Source organism: Colobus angolensis, unplaced genomic scaffold (assembly GCF_000951035.1).
Source record: "Colobus angolensis palliatus isolate OR3802 unplaced genomic scaffold, Cang.pa_1.0 Scaffold189, whole genome shotgun sequence".
NCBI classification, from domain to species: Eukaryota; Metazoa; Chordata; class Mammalia; order Primates; family Cercopithecidae; genus Colobus; species Colobus angolensis.
The window spans coordinates 999,606-1,016,810 of NW_012115032.1; the positions used below are offsets into that span (position 1 = coordinate 999,606).

Genomic DNA, 17,205 nt, shown 5'->3' on the forward strand with positions numbered 1-17,205 from the left:
TGTTAGCCGGGATGATCTCGATCTCCTGACCTCGTAATCAGCCCGTCTTGGCCTCCCAAAGTGCTGGGATTACAGGCTTGAGCCACTGCGCCCGGCCCAGAGTAATCTTATTTTCAAGTCATCTACAAGTGATTTGTTTTACCTCCATAAAGAGTGATTATATATAAAAAGTGAAATGATACATAAGGAATCTTGAAATTAGGTCACAAATTATCCTTTTGGTTTGGTTGAACTATACAGAATTGTCAATATTTGACCATGTTTGACTCATAAAACAGCAATTCATATGGTTCAAGCTACTAAAGATATGATAATTATGATAGAAGGACTACAAATAATAAAAGGGCTTTTATTAAGCCCTTTGGAAATAAAAAATTGAGGTAAGTTCTAGTTAAAATTTCATGAGGGAACAATTATCTCCAAGACTTATTACTCTTATAGTGAAGGCAACTTTAAAGATGTTTTCTCACTTTCTTTTAATCTTATGCTAACAAGGCCCACTTTTTAGTATCAAATATTCAAAGCACTTTTAGTAAGTACATATATTATAGTACTAATAACTTACAGCTAGGAAAATATGAGGATAACTTGTAAGATAAGAAATCAGTTAAAATTTTGTGTGTTATTTCTTACCTTTCCCCTTCTCAAACAGAAAAGAAAGAGCTTAAAGAAGAAGGAAGGGAAAAGGAGCTTGAGGTGAAAAAAGAAAAGCATAAAACACATGAGCTGACACTTCAAACTTAGGCTAACTTTTGGTGGGGGATGTATATATGTTTGTAATTGGAAGTATGTTGATTTTTTTTTTTCTCTCCCATTCTAGAAGATACAGAGTGGACACAGTTTAGAAGGCTGTTTTCAAGTTATAAAGTTACTTAGCAGAAGACCTAGAAATTGGTCCCAGTGTGTAGAATTAGCAAGATTAAAGTTTGAAAAATATTTTAACCATAAGGTAAGTATGCATTGGGAGACATTAAGAAAAAGTCTGACCTTGACTTATTTAGTTATTAACAAATTAATTTCATTGACCTGAAATGTATATTTTTTCTTTTGGCAAGCTTTTCAGAAGTTAGTAGTAAGTTAAATGAGAACACATGCTAATCTAAAAGAAGTTTGTTCAGAATAGAAGCAGCAAGAAACTGAGAAAATAGGTGTATTCAGTCAGAAATTTTGCTGGGATTTTGCCATATCCACCCATATTCGATAATCACACTTTATGTCTGTTTCCCCATCTGTAAAATAGAAATAATAAATTTGTACCTAATACATAAGGTAGTGGTGAGGATAAAAGGAGGTAAGACTTATAAAGCATTTAGAACAGAGCCTGGCACATAAAAAGTTACTAAATATTAGCTGTTATTCTTACCTCCAGTTAAATATAGTTGCTGAAATGTGTGTTGCATTCTCTTTAGTCTTTCCCTCTCTTTAGGCTCTTTAGTTCATCTTCCTTAAAAACAACTTGGAAAAAAACAAACAAAAACGGGATTTCTCTATGTTTTCCAGGCTGGCCTGGAACTCCTGGGCTCAAGTGATCCCTGCCTCAACCCTTATTAAGTAGCTAAGACTGCATGTGCACGCCACCACATCCCACTTAAAAATATTTCATTTATACTTCTTCTGTCTTTTTACTTTCGTCAGAGCTCTACTTCTTGGAAAAATGGTCTGTACTACTCAATGTTACCACTTCCTCACCCAGTAAATTTGACTTCTTTGCTCATTACTCTTCAAATTGTTCTTAACATGGTTATCAGTGACCCCTTTTTCAAAAATCTAAGGAACTCTTTAGTTCTTATCTTCTGTGATTTTTTTTAAACTTTTTTTATAATGAAAAATATTCAGCCATAGAAATGTAGAGGAAATAGTATAATGAACCCTAATGTAATTGTCATTTACCTATCACCCAAGTTTAGTAGTTATCAATTCATAGATAAATCTTGTTTCATCACCATCCCCATTCATTCTTACCTTCCCCCAGGTGATTTTGAAGCAAATCTCAAACATGTTATCATTTCAAAAATACAAAGTACTGTGTGTTTTTTCTGGTTTTGTTGTTTAAGTATTAGCTCTTTAAAAAGAACAGAATGACATGTAAAATATGCCACCATTTATATAAAAAGAAGTGAAGTAATCTACGTTTGTTTGCTATAGATACCACCTCCCAATAAACCTACAAATAGTGATAGAAAATGATATTTTAGATTTTTCATTTATGAGGGGCAGTGGCGGGAGAATGGACAGATGGAATACAAGGGTGGTAGGGAGACTTCACTGTGTATCTTTTAATGTGTTTTGATTTTTGAAGCATGTGCGTATATTTACTACACACATTTTTAAATTTTTTTTTAAATTTTTTCTCAGGTAATATTAAGTAGTGGATGTCTTTCATTCATTCTTTTTTCTTTAGGCTCTTCAACTTCTTCACTGTTTCCCTCTGGACATACGATTAAAAGATGGTAGTAAGTATAAATGTTGAGAATAAATTTTAATGACATTTATTGCTGGCTACATACATTGAAAATAACATTTGTATCTTTTTGCCAGGTTTGTTTTGGCAATCACCAAAGAGGCCACCCTCTCCAATAAAATTTGATTTAAATGAACCTTTGTAAGTATTTATATTTAGTTTGATATGTATCTTTATTATATATTTCTTCACTGTAAATTCCTTAACTGTACATTGCAGAGTGAAACCCTTAGGCTCTTTAATGTTAAATTATTTCATCCCTGTTCATTTAAGAGTTAACAAGTCATTCTGACCAAGAAAGCCAGCCGCAATCCTTCCCACACAAATGTGAATCCATTCATTTACATGGTAAATAACCTCATTATTTATAATAAATGTCTAAAGTGAAACCAAAATCACCTTTTTTACTTTATCCATAAATTAGTAAAATGACAATTTGTTTTTACATTTAATGAAATCAAATATAAGAATCTTCAGTTATATGGAGGAAGAAATAATTACTACTGAATAACTCCCTAAATCTCAAATTATTTTCAAAGGAGTTGGTCTTTGTGTGAATACCTTGAAGCACTATATTAGATACACGTTAGATTCACACTTGTGTGTGTATGTATTTTTTCTATTTCTTTTTTTTTTTTTTTTGAAAGAGACAAGATCTCACTATGTGGCCCAACCTGGTCTTGAATTCCTAGGCTCAAGCAATCCTCCCACCTCAGCTTCCCGAGTAGCTGGGATTACATGTGCATCCCACCATACCCAAATTTATGTATATATATTTTTAAACACTGAGCTTGCCTTCACTAACCTTCCTTTCAGCAGATAACTCTGTGTTTAATTTTCTCATCTGGTGGTGGTTTTAGGCTTCCAGTCACTTTATGCTGGACTGTTTCTTCTATAAGACTTTCTTTTTTTGTTTTTAAATAAACACATTTACTTAGTTTGAACTTGATATATACTCATTAAGACCAAATATATACTATTTCTTATGACTTAAAATGAATTATTGTTCACTGGTCTGAGTTTTCTGCTTCTGTCCGCTCACTCTTCCGAAGGTAGTCATGATCACTACCTGAATGTTAAGTGTTTTCGAGAATAACTGTTTGATATTTTGTGTTTTATAACTTCTGTAGTGTTTTGGTGTAGACCAGAATATTTTTGTCTAACTTAAAAAAAAAATCCTGAAATAATAATTCTGTGGTTATATTTCTTCAAACTACATTTAAAGGCTATAGTTCATAATGAGGTAAATATTATCTTTAAAACTGTGCATTCAAATTTTGCTGTATTTTTTGATTTCAAAAGGCACCTCAGTTTCCTTCAGAATGCTGCAAAACTATATGCTACAGTATATTGTATTCCATTTACAGAAGAGGTAAGATACTCTTTACGCCTTAGCAAGTGATGCAGAACCAAATTAGAATTAGATGACTGATGCACTAATTGCATCAAAACATATTTATTTGTTATAAGAATCATTCTTTTGATGTAGAATTTTTATTGTATTTTTACCCATACTAACATAATGGAAGCTAAAAGCTTATTGCAGTATTGCTAAGTAGAAGTCGGATTTTTCTTTCTGAGTTGAAACAGTGAAAAACAGCATTATTTGTTAAAAGCAGTTAAACTTTGTTTTAAAAATATTTATAACTTGCTTATCAGCTTCAGTTATCCTAGTTATTCTAAAAAGCCACGGCAAACCATTTCATCGCAATTTTGAAATATTTCAAAGATATTTTCTTTGTTAACATTTGCTTGATTTATTTTATAATAATTTATGTGCTTTTCAGGAAATCTGAAAATGCTCCCTTATAGTGACATTTCTTACTTTAGCATCATACTCATTCTCTTAAACATCATCTTCATTGACTAACATCTAAAGAGCCTAATACGGTTTTATTTGAGAGGCATTTGTCTCTTTTCTTCACAAATGCGTGTTCTAGCTAAGTAAATTGCTGTACTTTTAGGTGCACTGAACAGAGAAATATGAATCAGATCCCATAATTAATGTTGGCTATTTTGGATTCAGATAACAGTGTTTTAGATTAATCCTTTTTGGAATTCATACAAATAAATTGTAAATATTTGGTAAAAATAGTGGCATTCAGTCTGATATTCTTTTTGGGAAAATCAGTGGTAATTTCATGGTGAGTGTGGTAATTGACCTCAAAAGCACTATGTCTCAGCTTTTGCCAAACAGCTTCTTAATGATAAATGTAAATGCAACCCACAGCTTTAAATTCATCTAAGTTCATCTTTAACCATTTAAATATTTCCCTCCTTTTTAAGGTATGAATTCCATTTACTTATTTTACTTACTGAGTACTTACTTCAGGGAACTTTGTAAAACATTAAAAACATAAAACATAAAGCTAAGGGAATTAAAACTGACTGATCATGTCACTCAGTTTTATATTTACAACCAGTCCTAAAACTGCCTTTTAAAAAATTTACAGAAGGACTAAAATTTCAAGTTTGTTGACTAATAAGTACTTTTTTACCCCTTACCTTCTCCTCCTCCATAACCTTTATGGGGGGATATTTTTATAGAAATAAAGGTAAATGTCTCAAATGGATATCTACATATTCAGATAATGAAGTATTCACATATTGTAATATGATTAAGGACCTTTTGTAGGCTATTTTTAGCTTTAAAATTTAGAAATAGAAGAAAATGTTTGTTGGTAAAATTACTTTTTTAAAAACAGGACTTATCAGCAGATGCCCTCTTGAATATTCTTTCAGAAGTAAAGATTCAGGAATTCAAACCTTCCAATAAGGTATGTTTAAAAATTCATTCATTCAGCAAATAGTTTGGGAATTTGGACTTATATCAAGTCCCATTCTAAACTTGGAGAACATCACAACGAATGGTTCTTGCTCTTGCTCTTGTCAGTGCAACTTGAGTTTAAAGTAGATTTGTCAGAATCACAAAGTGTTGATTAATACTAATTTTATTCTAGTGTGGAATTTTTAAAAAGATCAGTATGGACTTAGATTGTATGAGTTACTCAGTAAATATTTTTTATGCCCACTATATCATCCTGGGTATTAAAAGTTAGATATATTGGAGTTCTGTCAGTGAACAAGATACATAAAGATCCCTGTTGTTATAGAGCTTACATGCCTGTGTGAGAAGATAGATAATAAAATACATACATGAATAACATCATAATACCTTCTAAAGGAATATATAAAATACATTGGAGCAATGATTAATAATCTGATGAAAATATATAGAGAAAATATTTTCTGTTTGTAATTTGACAAAACAGTTAAATGCTAACCAAACTTAGATGCAGGAAATAACATTAATAAAATTATATTCATGTATTCAAAGGTTGTTCAAACCGATGAAACTGCAAGGAAACCAGACCACGTTCCTATTAGCAGTGAAGATGAGAGGAATGCAATTTTCCAACTAGAAAAGGCTATTTTATCTAATGAAGCCACCAAAAGTAAGGGAAAATCTTTATAAAAATGTTTTAAACTGGGTGAGTTTTTATTTCTACCAAGCTCTACACCTAAGAATTTGTGGAATTTAATCACAGCAACAATAATGATGATAGTATTGATTGATTTCATGATCATATTAAAGTCAGTGTTCATCTTTAACTGTGACTAAATTCATCATTTTCCCCACTATTACCCTCAAAGATTGAAGTCTAATTCTCCAAATCATATTAACTGCTTTGTTGCTGTTTTTCTGATTGTTTTAGTTCTTTAGGTGGTGAGCAGGTCTAAAACCATGAATGAATAGCTCTGTTTTTAAGGAATTAACAATTCAGTTTAATGGGGTCCTTGCGGAAACTAATCTTTGGACAGACCCATTTAAATCACTTTAGGATAAAGAACTATAAACAGAACGCTTCTTAGGTTCTTAGTCTTCATAATTACTGACAGGGAATACAGAATGACCTATATACACTTCCTTGCTAGATGGACTTAAATATAAAAATACAGGAAAACTGAATTTTTAATTCCTTAAAAACAGCCATACACTCATCTGTTTTGAGCTGCTCACCGTCTTTTAGTTTTGTAAATTAGTGGTTCCCAAACTTTTGGGATTTTAAGCATGGACCAGTAGAATTTCAGGAAAAATAGCCCAGAATAACAACAATTAGAAGGATCTTGGGATCTACAAAGATTTCAGAAATTACTTGTTTTAATTTGACCAACTGACCCTATTCTTAGTTACCAGAAGGAAAATGTTTCAGAGTAGGATTTGTGGAATAAATTTTTGAACTATACCTAAGGTTGGCTTTTTTTGGTAAACCTCTTGATAGCAGATGTGTGGTACACAACTTCCTTATTTTGCTATTTATTAAAAATTTTTTTTAAATACAGAAACGTCTCTAGTTTAGTGGCATTAAAACCATCATTTTCTTTTTGTTTTTTAATTTAAAAAAATTGGCTCTCTTTAATCATGGGAAAAGCTGTTTTCATGGCCTTCAATATTAGTTGCCTGTATTCTTACGTTTCTCAGTCATGTAAAAATATAAAAAGGAATCTTTAAAAGTTAGTAAACCCACATTGCTTTTTACCTGTTAAAATCTTTACTGCTTGCTATGGAACTTTGTTTTTCTGGTTGGTATAATCAGGTGACCTTCAGATGGCAGTGCTTTCATTTGAAAAAGATGACGATCATAATGGACACATAGATTTCATCACAGCTGCATCAAATCTTCGTGCCAAAATGTACAGCATTGAACCAGCTGACCGTTTCAAAACAAAGCGCGTAGCTGGTAAAATTATACCTGCTATCGCAACAACCACTGCTACAGTTTCTGGTTTGGTAAGTTTATTATTCCTTAAATAAAAACGCTCCTTTTTCATTGCCTCTTCCCTGACTTCCCCATCATACCAACCCAGTCACTCAGAGATATTAGAGAGGGAAGGATAGATATTGGATCACATAATTTAAAATTTCAAAATACTTTCTGAAAATGCAGTCATCTGTATTTTGAAGTTTTACCTAAATATACATTTTTAAAATAAAAAATAAGCTCAAGATAGTTTATAATTTTTCTTATAGGCAATAATCTTTTCACTGATCTTTACGTCTTTCATACAAAGCAGGTACTCTGTTTTTCTTGAATAAAATGAACTTCCCTGATCTGTATTCATAATGATTCAGAATCTTTAAGTGCGGCCTTAGTTATTATGCCATATTACATCATTACTCTATATAATTATCTATGAAGCTATGTAGTTATTTACCCCTGTATTAAGTGATTTTAGACCATTGTGTTTTTTGAGTTCTAGCATGTGCTTTCAAAGTAGGGAGACTATATGGTTGAATTAATATTTTTTTAAATAACTGTTACCATGTATAGAGTAGGTTGAAGATTTGAATGTATAAAATATACTAAAAGTACAGAGACCTATAATGAGAAATTTACATTAGTCTTATAGCTGCTTTTACTATCTACAGAGAAATGCTTGAAAACTTGTGAAAATTGAATAGATCCAATTAAAATCACAGATAGTTTTAGGCTATTTATATTATCATATCACCTTCTTTTATCTAGGTTGCCTTGGAGATGATCAAAGTAACTGGTGGCTATCCATTTGAAGCTTACAAAAATTGTTTTCTTAACTTAGCCATTCCAATTATAGTATTTACAGAGACATCTGAAGTAAGGAAAACTAAAATCAGGTATGTATGAAGGTCTATTTCTCTTGTATAATGAGAATGAAATAAAATACCTTTTAAAAGGGAAAAATACTAGCTTCACCTCTTTTTTTCCTCTATTGTGTATGTGTAAATTCTTGCCATCACTTCAAGATCAGCCCAAACCTCATCTTCATTAAATATTTCTGACTAAAGTAGCTAAAGAATCCTTACAATACTTTATCTACCACATTGTTTGGCATTATGGTTTCATCTGTGTCTGCTAGACGAATTAGAAGGTACCCTGGTGTCTGACTGTGTAGGTCATGAGATTTAGAAGAATTCCATAAGCTTGTGACAAAGCAGAACAATTCCTGGGCCTGTACTTTTTAGTTTTCAGATTGGCAACAACCAAAAACTTGAAAAAAAGCTATCTTAGCAAGGGTATGAGAAAGGAGGCACTCTCATACATTACTAATGAAAGTACAAAATTGTCCAGTAAGAGGGGACTGGAACATCCACACAGTGAAACCCATGCATTTTAAAAAGAGAGAGACAACACTCTCTTGCTAAAACATACGGATTTATAATGAGACCCTGGAAGGATCAGCAAGGTACTGATTAAAAGTGATTATCTATATGGTATGACAGGGAAATAAGATTGGAATATTTTAGAAGGTATATTATCCTTTATTTCCCCACATTAATTTCTAGCCCAATCACAAATAATGGACTTCTGGAAGTGGGTTTTTTTTTTTTCTTGTATCATCACTAAAGGGAAGAAAATTTCAATGTTTCTGTTCTGAATATTTTTCTATAACAGAAATGAAATATCATTTACAATTTGGGATCGATGGACTGTACATGGAAAAGAAGATTTCACCCTCTTGGATTTCATAAATGCAGTCAAAGTGAGATGCTTTTATTCATTTGGTTCATTAGTAGCTTTATGTCTGGTTTCTGTTTTGTTTTTATTTATAATTTTATTGGAATTTATCATTATTTAGCATGAATTTGCTTTTTTTACTGGTCATAAAGCATTGTTTAGGAACAACGTTAAATAAGCATTTTATGTTTGAGCGAGGCTTTCATCGTTTCTTTTTTGGGTATTCACTTTTAGGAGAAGTATGGAATTGAGCCAACAATGGTGGTACAGGGAGTCAAAATGCTTTATGTTCCTGTAATGCCTGGTCATGCAAAAAGATTGAAGTTAACGTAAGTATTCAATGTTATATGCAGCAAATAACAAGAATTTAATAAGTTGTTGCACACTAAAAAATTAAATATAGAGGTTACTATAATTCAGATAAAAGCATTAGTCTTGTATAATGACATTAATAAAGACAGTGAATCTGCCAGGTGAAGGCCAACAGACTACTTCTCAAGAGATTCAGCTCTTCAGTTAATAGGTTTAGAAACCTGATTTGGTCAGTACACTTAAGTAAAAACAGATCTGTCTCTTATGTTGAAACACTTAATGACCAGGCTTGTGAGGAATCAAACTGCCAAATCACATTTATTCAACAAATTACTGTTTAAGGTGCCAGCTGTGTGCCAGATACTATTCTAGTCATTAGGGAGATAGCAGTTAGCAAACTACAGTTCTTTCCTACTTAAGGAGTTTGCATAACAATAAGGCAAGTGTGTTAGGTTGTAGTAAGTATTTTGGAGAAATTAAAGAAGAATAAAGGGAAAAGGAAATATGGGAAATATGGGGAGTTGGGGGTGTTGAGTTGCTATATTATACTGAGTAGTCTGGGTTTCCCCTCTGCCTGTCGTAGTCTCACATGTTAAGGTGGCATTTGAGCAGAGACTGAAAGGAAGAAAGAACCTAAGAAAACTAAAGCTTTATAGTGGTCTGCAAGGCTCTAAATGATTCCTAGTTATCCTTCTAAGTTCCTTCCTTACTTTCCCCTCACAATATTCCAGCTACACTGGCCTTCTTATTTGTCTTTGAATACTCACTCTAATCATGCTCCAGCGTGGGACCTTTGCTTTAGTTGTTCCCTCTGCTTGTAACTCTGAGACAGTGACCTGGCCAAGTCTCACCCCTAGTCTTTGCACTTCCTAAAGAGGCCTCATTTAATATTGCAACCTGTCCCTGGCCCCAGTCTAGTATGCCTAGTCCCCTTTACTCTTCTCTACTTTTTCTTTTCAGAGCACTTACTACTGTCGTATGACTGCTGTGCTGCTGTGTATTTTGCTTATATTTATTGTTTGTTTTTGTTTTTGTTTTTGAGGCAGAGTCTCACTGTGTCGCCTAGGCTGCATTGCAGTGGCGCAATCTCAGCTCACTGCAACCTCTGCCTCCTGAGTTCGAGCGACTCTCCTGCCTCAGCCTCCTGAGTATAGCTGGGATGACAGGCGCCCAACACTACACCTGGCTAATTTTTGTAATTTTAGTAAAGACGGGTTTCACCATGTTGGCCAGGCTGATCTTGAACTCCTGACCTAAGGTGATTTCTCCCACCTCAGCCTCCCAAAATGCTGGGATTACAGACGTGAGCCACTGCACCTGGCCCATGTACTGTATATTAGCTATTTATCTGCTACTAAAACATGTATTTCACAAGAGTGGGAATCTTTATTTGATCTTGTCACTGTTGTATCTCAAGCACTTAGATAAATACCTGGCACATAAAAGGTTATCAACAAATATTTGTCAGACGAGTAAATGAATCTCTGCATGATGGTTGTGTTTAACGTATCTATTGGCTTTAACTATGATAATCAGTTGAGGTTAATCATTCTTAAATTATAATCCGGTCTGAATTATCTAATACCTTAAAAAGTAAAACTACTATTTTATTAGCTAAGGCATTAATTTGCCTTATATTGTTTTCCATTAGGATCCCTCAGTATCTTTTGGATAAAGCAAGAGTAGTGTTTAGAATTCCTTTATTTTATGCTGCAGTGGACTGTATGTGGTCATAAAGTGTATTGACTAGTGGAGTTTAACATTTGTGGCAAATTATTTAAAAATGCTTTTAAGATTTGGCCAATATTTGAAACTTCCAGCATAGTAATATTTTTCATTTTATTAGATTGTCCTTTTAGCAAGTATTTATTGAGTACCTGTTAAGTACTGAACACGTTAGGTCAGTCAGTGGGATTGTGATTAATAGCGTGAGGTTGACTTTGGAAAGACCTGGGTTCACATTCTTGCTCAGCTACTTAATTTTGTTACCTGGAGTAGCTTTTGAAACTTAGTTTCAAAAAGCTGCAAGTCCACAAATAGGGATGGTTGTGCCCATAGTTGAACACTAAAATAATAGGGCTAATAGTGTAATGGCATGTAAGAAGTATTCCACAAATGTTATTCCTGTTCATATTTTATTATCATACATGTTCATCAAGCCCTGCCCTTAAACAGTTCACGGTCTATTAAAGGAAATTGATTCCTAGTTATCCTGCTAAGTTCCTTCCCTACTTTGCCCTCACAATATTCCAGCTATACTGGCCTCCTTATTCTTGAATACTCACTCTAATGATGCTCCATTATGGGACCTTTGCTTTAATTGTTCCCTCTGCTTGTAACTCTTGAGACAGTGACCTGGCTAGGTCTCACCTCTGGTCATGTTAATCATTAAAGTATAATTGAATACCTGTGATAATGAAAATTTTTACAGAGTATTGTGCTAACTCAGACCTCTAGTTCAGGGTAGATTTCATTTGAGCTACCTTTGAAGAAGGATTATTCCAGGCAAAATCAACAGTCTTTGCAGCTAAAAAGAGCATACATACAAAAGTAAAACTACTGTTATATTAGCTAAGGCATTAATTTACCTTATATTGATCTTCATTAGGATACCTAAGTATCTTTTGGATAAATTAAGAGTAGTATTTAGAACTCCTACTAAATTCTAAATTTGGGAATTTAGAATTCACATTTTTTTTTTTTGGAATGACTCAAGCATGAGATGTGATCATGAATGGTGGAAAGAATGAAAAGTTTATGTACTGGACAAAATATCTTTGTGAAATGGAAAGAGCTACTGAGGATTAAATCGATTACATAGTTCAGAGCCTGGCATGAAGTAGGTACACAGTGTATAATAAATAACATTATTAGGCAGGAGAATACAGCAAATTTATATTTTAAGAGAATTCTAGGAGCAGTGTAGATTGGAGGTAGAAAAGAGACTAGAGAAAGCTAGCTAGAAGACAATACAGTTATCTAAGGGATGTATAGATGATGACTTCATTTAAGGCAGTAGTGACTATAGCAAAGAGTGATTTTTTCAGTAAATAGGATAAAGATTAGATATAAGGAAAAAAGCTGAAAATATCTTTCATTTCATATTTCTAGCTTGCATTTTAAGGTTTAAATTCTAGCTTGCTTTTTTACTGTTTACAGAGAAATGTTTGAATTTATGATGCCTCCAAACTTAAGAGGAAGTTTAGGAGGAGAATCAATTTTTTAAAATCGTTGCAACCTCCGTCTCCCAGGTTCAAGCAATTATCTTGCCTCAGCCTCCCGAGTAGCTGGGATTGCAGGCATGTGCCACTGCTCCCATCTCGTTTTTATATTTTTACTAGAGATGGGGTTTTGCCATGTGGGCCAGGCTGGTCTCAAATTCCTTTCCTGAGGTGATCTGCCTGCCTCTGCCTCCCAAAGTGCTGGGATTACAGGCATGAGCCACCACGCTGAGCCTTTTTGTCTTTTAATAAATGGTTTGTATTCTTTATCATGACCAATGTGTCCAAATTTATTCACTGTTAGGTAAATGAGTGTCTTGAGTTCAGACCTTGTAGTAAAGGAAAATGAATATATGAAAGCAGATTATTATTAGATGTTAAAGTCTAGATATAAGTCCAGGTTCTCTGGATGGCATTAGTCAGCAAATCATTTTTTCATTTTATAGAATTTACCGAAGTATTCATTTTTGCTTATTTTTCTTAGAATGCATAAACTTGTAAAACCTTCTACTGAAAAGAAATATGTGGATCTTACTGTGTCATTTGCTCCAGACATTGATGGAGATGAAGATTTGCCTGGACCTCCAGTAAGATACTACTTCAGTCATGACACTGATTAATACAGGTTGTGTTAATGTTACTCCAGGACCAGTTAATTTTGGAAAGAGTGCATTTAATTCAGAAGCTAAAAAAAATCAGCTCATGATACTATGGATTTCTCTTTCATTAAGCCTTAATTTTAAGGGAAACATCAGTAAGAAACTGCACTGAAGAGTTATAAAACATTTTGGGGCATAGTATACGTCTAACGGTTCACACATGGCTATGGTCACAAGCAACTTTGAACTGGAATGCCATTTACAAAAGTTTTGTGTATTAATCTGTGTATTAATCTCTCTGGATAAAAAGAAGGAAAAAATATGTATGACCAGAACAGATATGGATGAAGAAATTGAAAGCAACAAATGCAACTATCCAAAAAGTTTTATTTTATTTTATGAATTTCTTTTTTGTTTAGTCTTGAAGACTGATTTTCTATACAAATAGTGTTTGGCACCCTGCACCTCTCATATGATTAGGCTTTGAGAATTCAATACCACTGGGAAGAAGAGGTATGGTAGTGGTGGATGAAGGGTAGACATTTTAAATTGTGCAGTTACAGTTTACCATCCTGTTACCTCTGCTGGTTTTACCAGAGTTTGTTATATCACTGTGTCCCAAAAATCAGGATTTTTGTTGATAGCATCCATGTGTTGTAGGAGCAGTAGGTCAGATGAGACATAATAACTTAGACTAAATGTGAACAGTATTATATGGACTCACACAATGCTCTTAGAGAATCCGTGAATGTGAACAGACAAATGTGGCTAACCATTTGATTCTTCAGTATGCCTTCTAATGTGGATATTTTATTTATGTGAGACTCTAAACCTGATTGTTCTAATATATAAAACTAAAAGATTTTGTAAAGGGAGTGTCTTTAGAAATAGATGAAAAGTAGAATGTTAAACATTATTGCTAGGGTAGTCTTTTTTTTTTTTTTCCAGAAACCTAATTAGGGTATTAAATTTTGTTGTTTTTTTTTAAAGAGAAGCATGTTATTTCATTCCCATTCCCAGAAAGGGAGTTAATGAAGATAAAAATTTATTTTTTAAGGTCTTTATTGAGAGAAACTTTCTGTTTTCTGATATGAACTATTGCAGATGTTTTTATAAGTACTTTCATTATGATGTAAACAGTAGTACCCAACACTGTAAACTCAGTGAAAATAGTAAATGATTCTTTTATTACTAAGACTATCATGCATTCTGAAGCAATTGGCTTTTTTTTAACCATAGGAAGTCATTTCCCTCTAGCTCCTTTCCTTCTACTCTCCTTCTCAGACCATTAGTAGGTACTTTGTTAAATAAAAAACTAGGTTAGGCCGGGCACGGTGGCTCAAGCCTGTAATCCCAGCACTTTGGGAGGCCGAGACGGGCGGATCACGAGGTCAGGAGATCGAGACCATCCTGGCTAACACGGTGAAACCCCGTCTCTACTAAAAAATACAAAAAAACTAGCCGGGCGAGGTGGCGGGCGCCTATAGTCCCAGCTACTCGGGAGGCTGAGGCAGGAGAATGGCGTAAACCCGGGAGGCAGAGCTTGCAGTGAGCTGAGATCCGGCCACTGCACTCCAGCCCGGGCGACAGAGCAAGACTCCATCTCAAAAAAAAAAAAAAAAAAAAAAAACAAAAACAAACAAAACTAGGTTAGCATCAGTGTTACTCCAATTTGGTATCTTTTTACACTATGTATTATACTTTCTTTTTATTTCATTTACAAATACTTTAAATTACTTTATCAACCAGCTGTATTGTTTCCCTCTTTTGTAAAAGTACCAAAGTGGGGAAAATGTATGTGGAACTGGAGAGTGAATTTGCATGATTGAAGGATTATCTGTACATAGGGAAGTGGGCAAAAGTGGATAGGATGAATTTAAAGAAAATGACTACCTTTGGAAAAAATAAATTAAATTTTGTTCACATAGCCTACCCTTTCCCATTGTGCATATCTCAAGTGTCATATTTAAAATTAAGGTTACTTAAAACAGAATCCAGGAATTTCAAGGCTCTGTGGCTTGGAATTTTAGAGGATAGGACTAATAAAAGGACTTTTGCAAAGAAGACTTTTTTCCATGTTCACTTTGTTTTGTGTTCTTTGAAAGTAACTGATATTTTCCAGGTAGTCATTCAGCAATCCATAAATATGATCCAGTAACTTGCTTATATTTTATTGAAGTCTCAACATCGCTTCAGAAGTAAATTTAGAACGATGCTGTCAGTGCATATTTATAGATAGTAGTGTTTTAGCATATAAAACAAAATCAACAAAAATGAAGTTCATTTTGTGATTAAATCTGCAACCATTTTTCCATTACTTTTTTTCTATAGTTAATGGTTATTGCCATAATTTCTTCTGTTTGGTTCTACTAAACTAGAAAGGCAGGATGAAGTTAATGATAATTCCCATTATTTTATTTCTGTACCCATGAAATCACTGTTGATGACTGAAAGAACAGGTGCAAACATTAATGATTTGATTTTTGTACAGTTTCACTGAGTAATTTTTTACTTATTAAAAATAAATTAAGACATGTAAGCATATCTTTGTAAATCATGTTTCATAAGTTGACTCCAGAGATTCTGATTTTGCTATTTATTTTGTGAGTAATGTTGCTTTGGTGTTTCCTAATTTTCAAGTTTGCAGTCATGGAGATACAGCAGTTATTAGGTGTGGAGGGACATTGTCCTCCTCAAATGTCCTCAAAGGGCTCCAGGAAATTATTTTAAAACAGTTGGAGAGAAATAGTCGTGACCATGTAAAACCTAGAAGATCTGGTAAATACCATACTACTGGTTAGGGATTTGTAAAGTCTATTTCTTTTTAGAGTTCAAAGCAGTTCTATTACTTGTCTGTAAGTTCCTCGTAAATTGTCCCAAAGGTAGAATATGGAAATAAATGTATATCTTTATTTTTTAATCTTCTGTGTCACACTCTGGTGAATTCATGGAACATTAAAAAAGCAACTATGTTTATAATTATTTTATAATTAGTAAAATGAAGACAGAAAATTATTCTTTCGAAATTTTTGGGGAAAAACAGTCTTGTGACCTAAATCTTTCCACTATAATGAATATAATCAAATTTATTGTGATTGCACATATCTAATTTTATATAATCACTGCGTATTAATTTAGTGATTTTACTTTTCATAGATTCAAAAACATATAATCTGAATGCTTTCTCTGAAACAAAAATCAGAGAGTTGAGCTCTTGAGGATCAGAGTAATTGTCCCTTGGTACTATGTGTTCATTTTGCTCTATGTCATAACTTTGTTTTTTATTGAGAAATATATATTCAAAAATACATATATATTCAAAAGTACATAAAATATAAATATGCAGTTCAAGGAATAATTTTAAAGTAACTATATAACTAGCACTCAGCTTAATAGAATATATTGACAGCAGTTCAGAAACTACCCATGTAGTTCCTTCCCAGTCACAACCAGCTAGCTCCCTGCCACATACCCTTTGGTAATTGCCACTATCCTACCTTTTATGATAATTGTCTCTTTGTTTTTATAGTGTTATCACCTATGTGTGTAAACTTAAACAATACAGTTTGCTTGTTTTTGAGTTTTATTTAAAATCATACATTCTTTTGTAGCTGCTGCTTGTCATGCCCGTCCGTGAGAAGAGATCACCAAACAGGCTTTGTGTGAGCAATAAAGCTTTTTAATCACCTGGGTGCAGGTGGGCTGAGTCTGAAAAGAGAGTCAGCGAAGGGAAATAAGGGTGGGGCTGTTTTATAGGACTTGGGTAGGTGAAGGAAAATTACAGGCAAAGCGGGGTTGTTCTCTGGCGGGCAGGAGTGAGGGTCACAAGGTGCTCAGTGGGGGAGCTTTTTGAGCCAGGATGAGCCAGGAGAAGGAATTTCACAAGGTAATATCATCGCTTAAGGTAAGGACCGGCCATTTTCACTTCTTTTTTTTTTTTTTTTTTAATTTTTATTAAACTTTAAGTTCTAGGGTACATGTGCATAACATGCAGGTTTGTTACATATGTATACTTGTGCCATGTTGGTGTGCTGCACCCATGAACTTGTCAGCACCCATCAATTCATCATTTATATCATGTATAACTCCCCAATGCAATCCCTCCTCCCTCCCCC

General features: G+C 33.6%; 1 protein-coding gene across 1 annotated transcript in view; it reads left to right on the forward strand.

Moving 5' to 3' along the window:
- Positions 1–15,644, forward strand: part of UBA6 (ubiquitin-like modifier activating enzyme 6) — an 80,914-nt gene extending 65,270 nt beyond the window's left edge. The window contains exons 23-34 of the mRNA XM_011940287.1: positions 821–949; positions 2,402–2,453; positions 2,539–2,602; positions 3,764–3,833; positions 5,167–5,238; positions 5,799–5,916; positions 7,060–7,253; positions 7,990–8,117; positions 8,896–8,983; positions 9,193–9,287; positions 12,976–14,409; positions 14,740–15,644. Of these exons, the coding sequence (XP_011795677.1) occupies positions 821–949; positions 2,402–2,453; positions 2,539–2,602; positions 3,764–3,833; positions 5,167–5,238; positions 5,799–5,916; positions 7,060–7,253; positions 7,990–8,117; positions 8,896–8,983; positions 9,193–9,287; positions 12,976–13,111 (1,146 nt within the window). The 3' untranslated portion in view covers positions 13,112–14,409; positions 14,740–15,644. The remainder of the gene's footprint in view (positions 1–820; positions 950–2,401; positions 2,454–2,538; positions 2,603–3,763; positions 3,834–5,166; positions 5,239–5,798; positions 5,917–7,059; positions 7,254–7,989; positions 8,118–8,895; positions 8,984–9,192; positions 9,288–12,975; positions 14,410–14,739) is intronic.
- Positions 15,645–17,205: the final 1,561 nt, after the last annotated feature.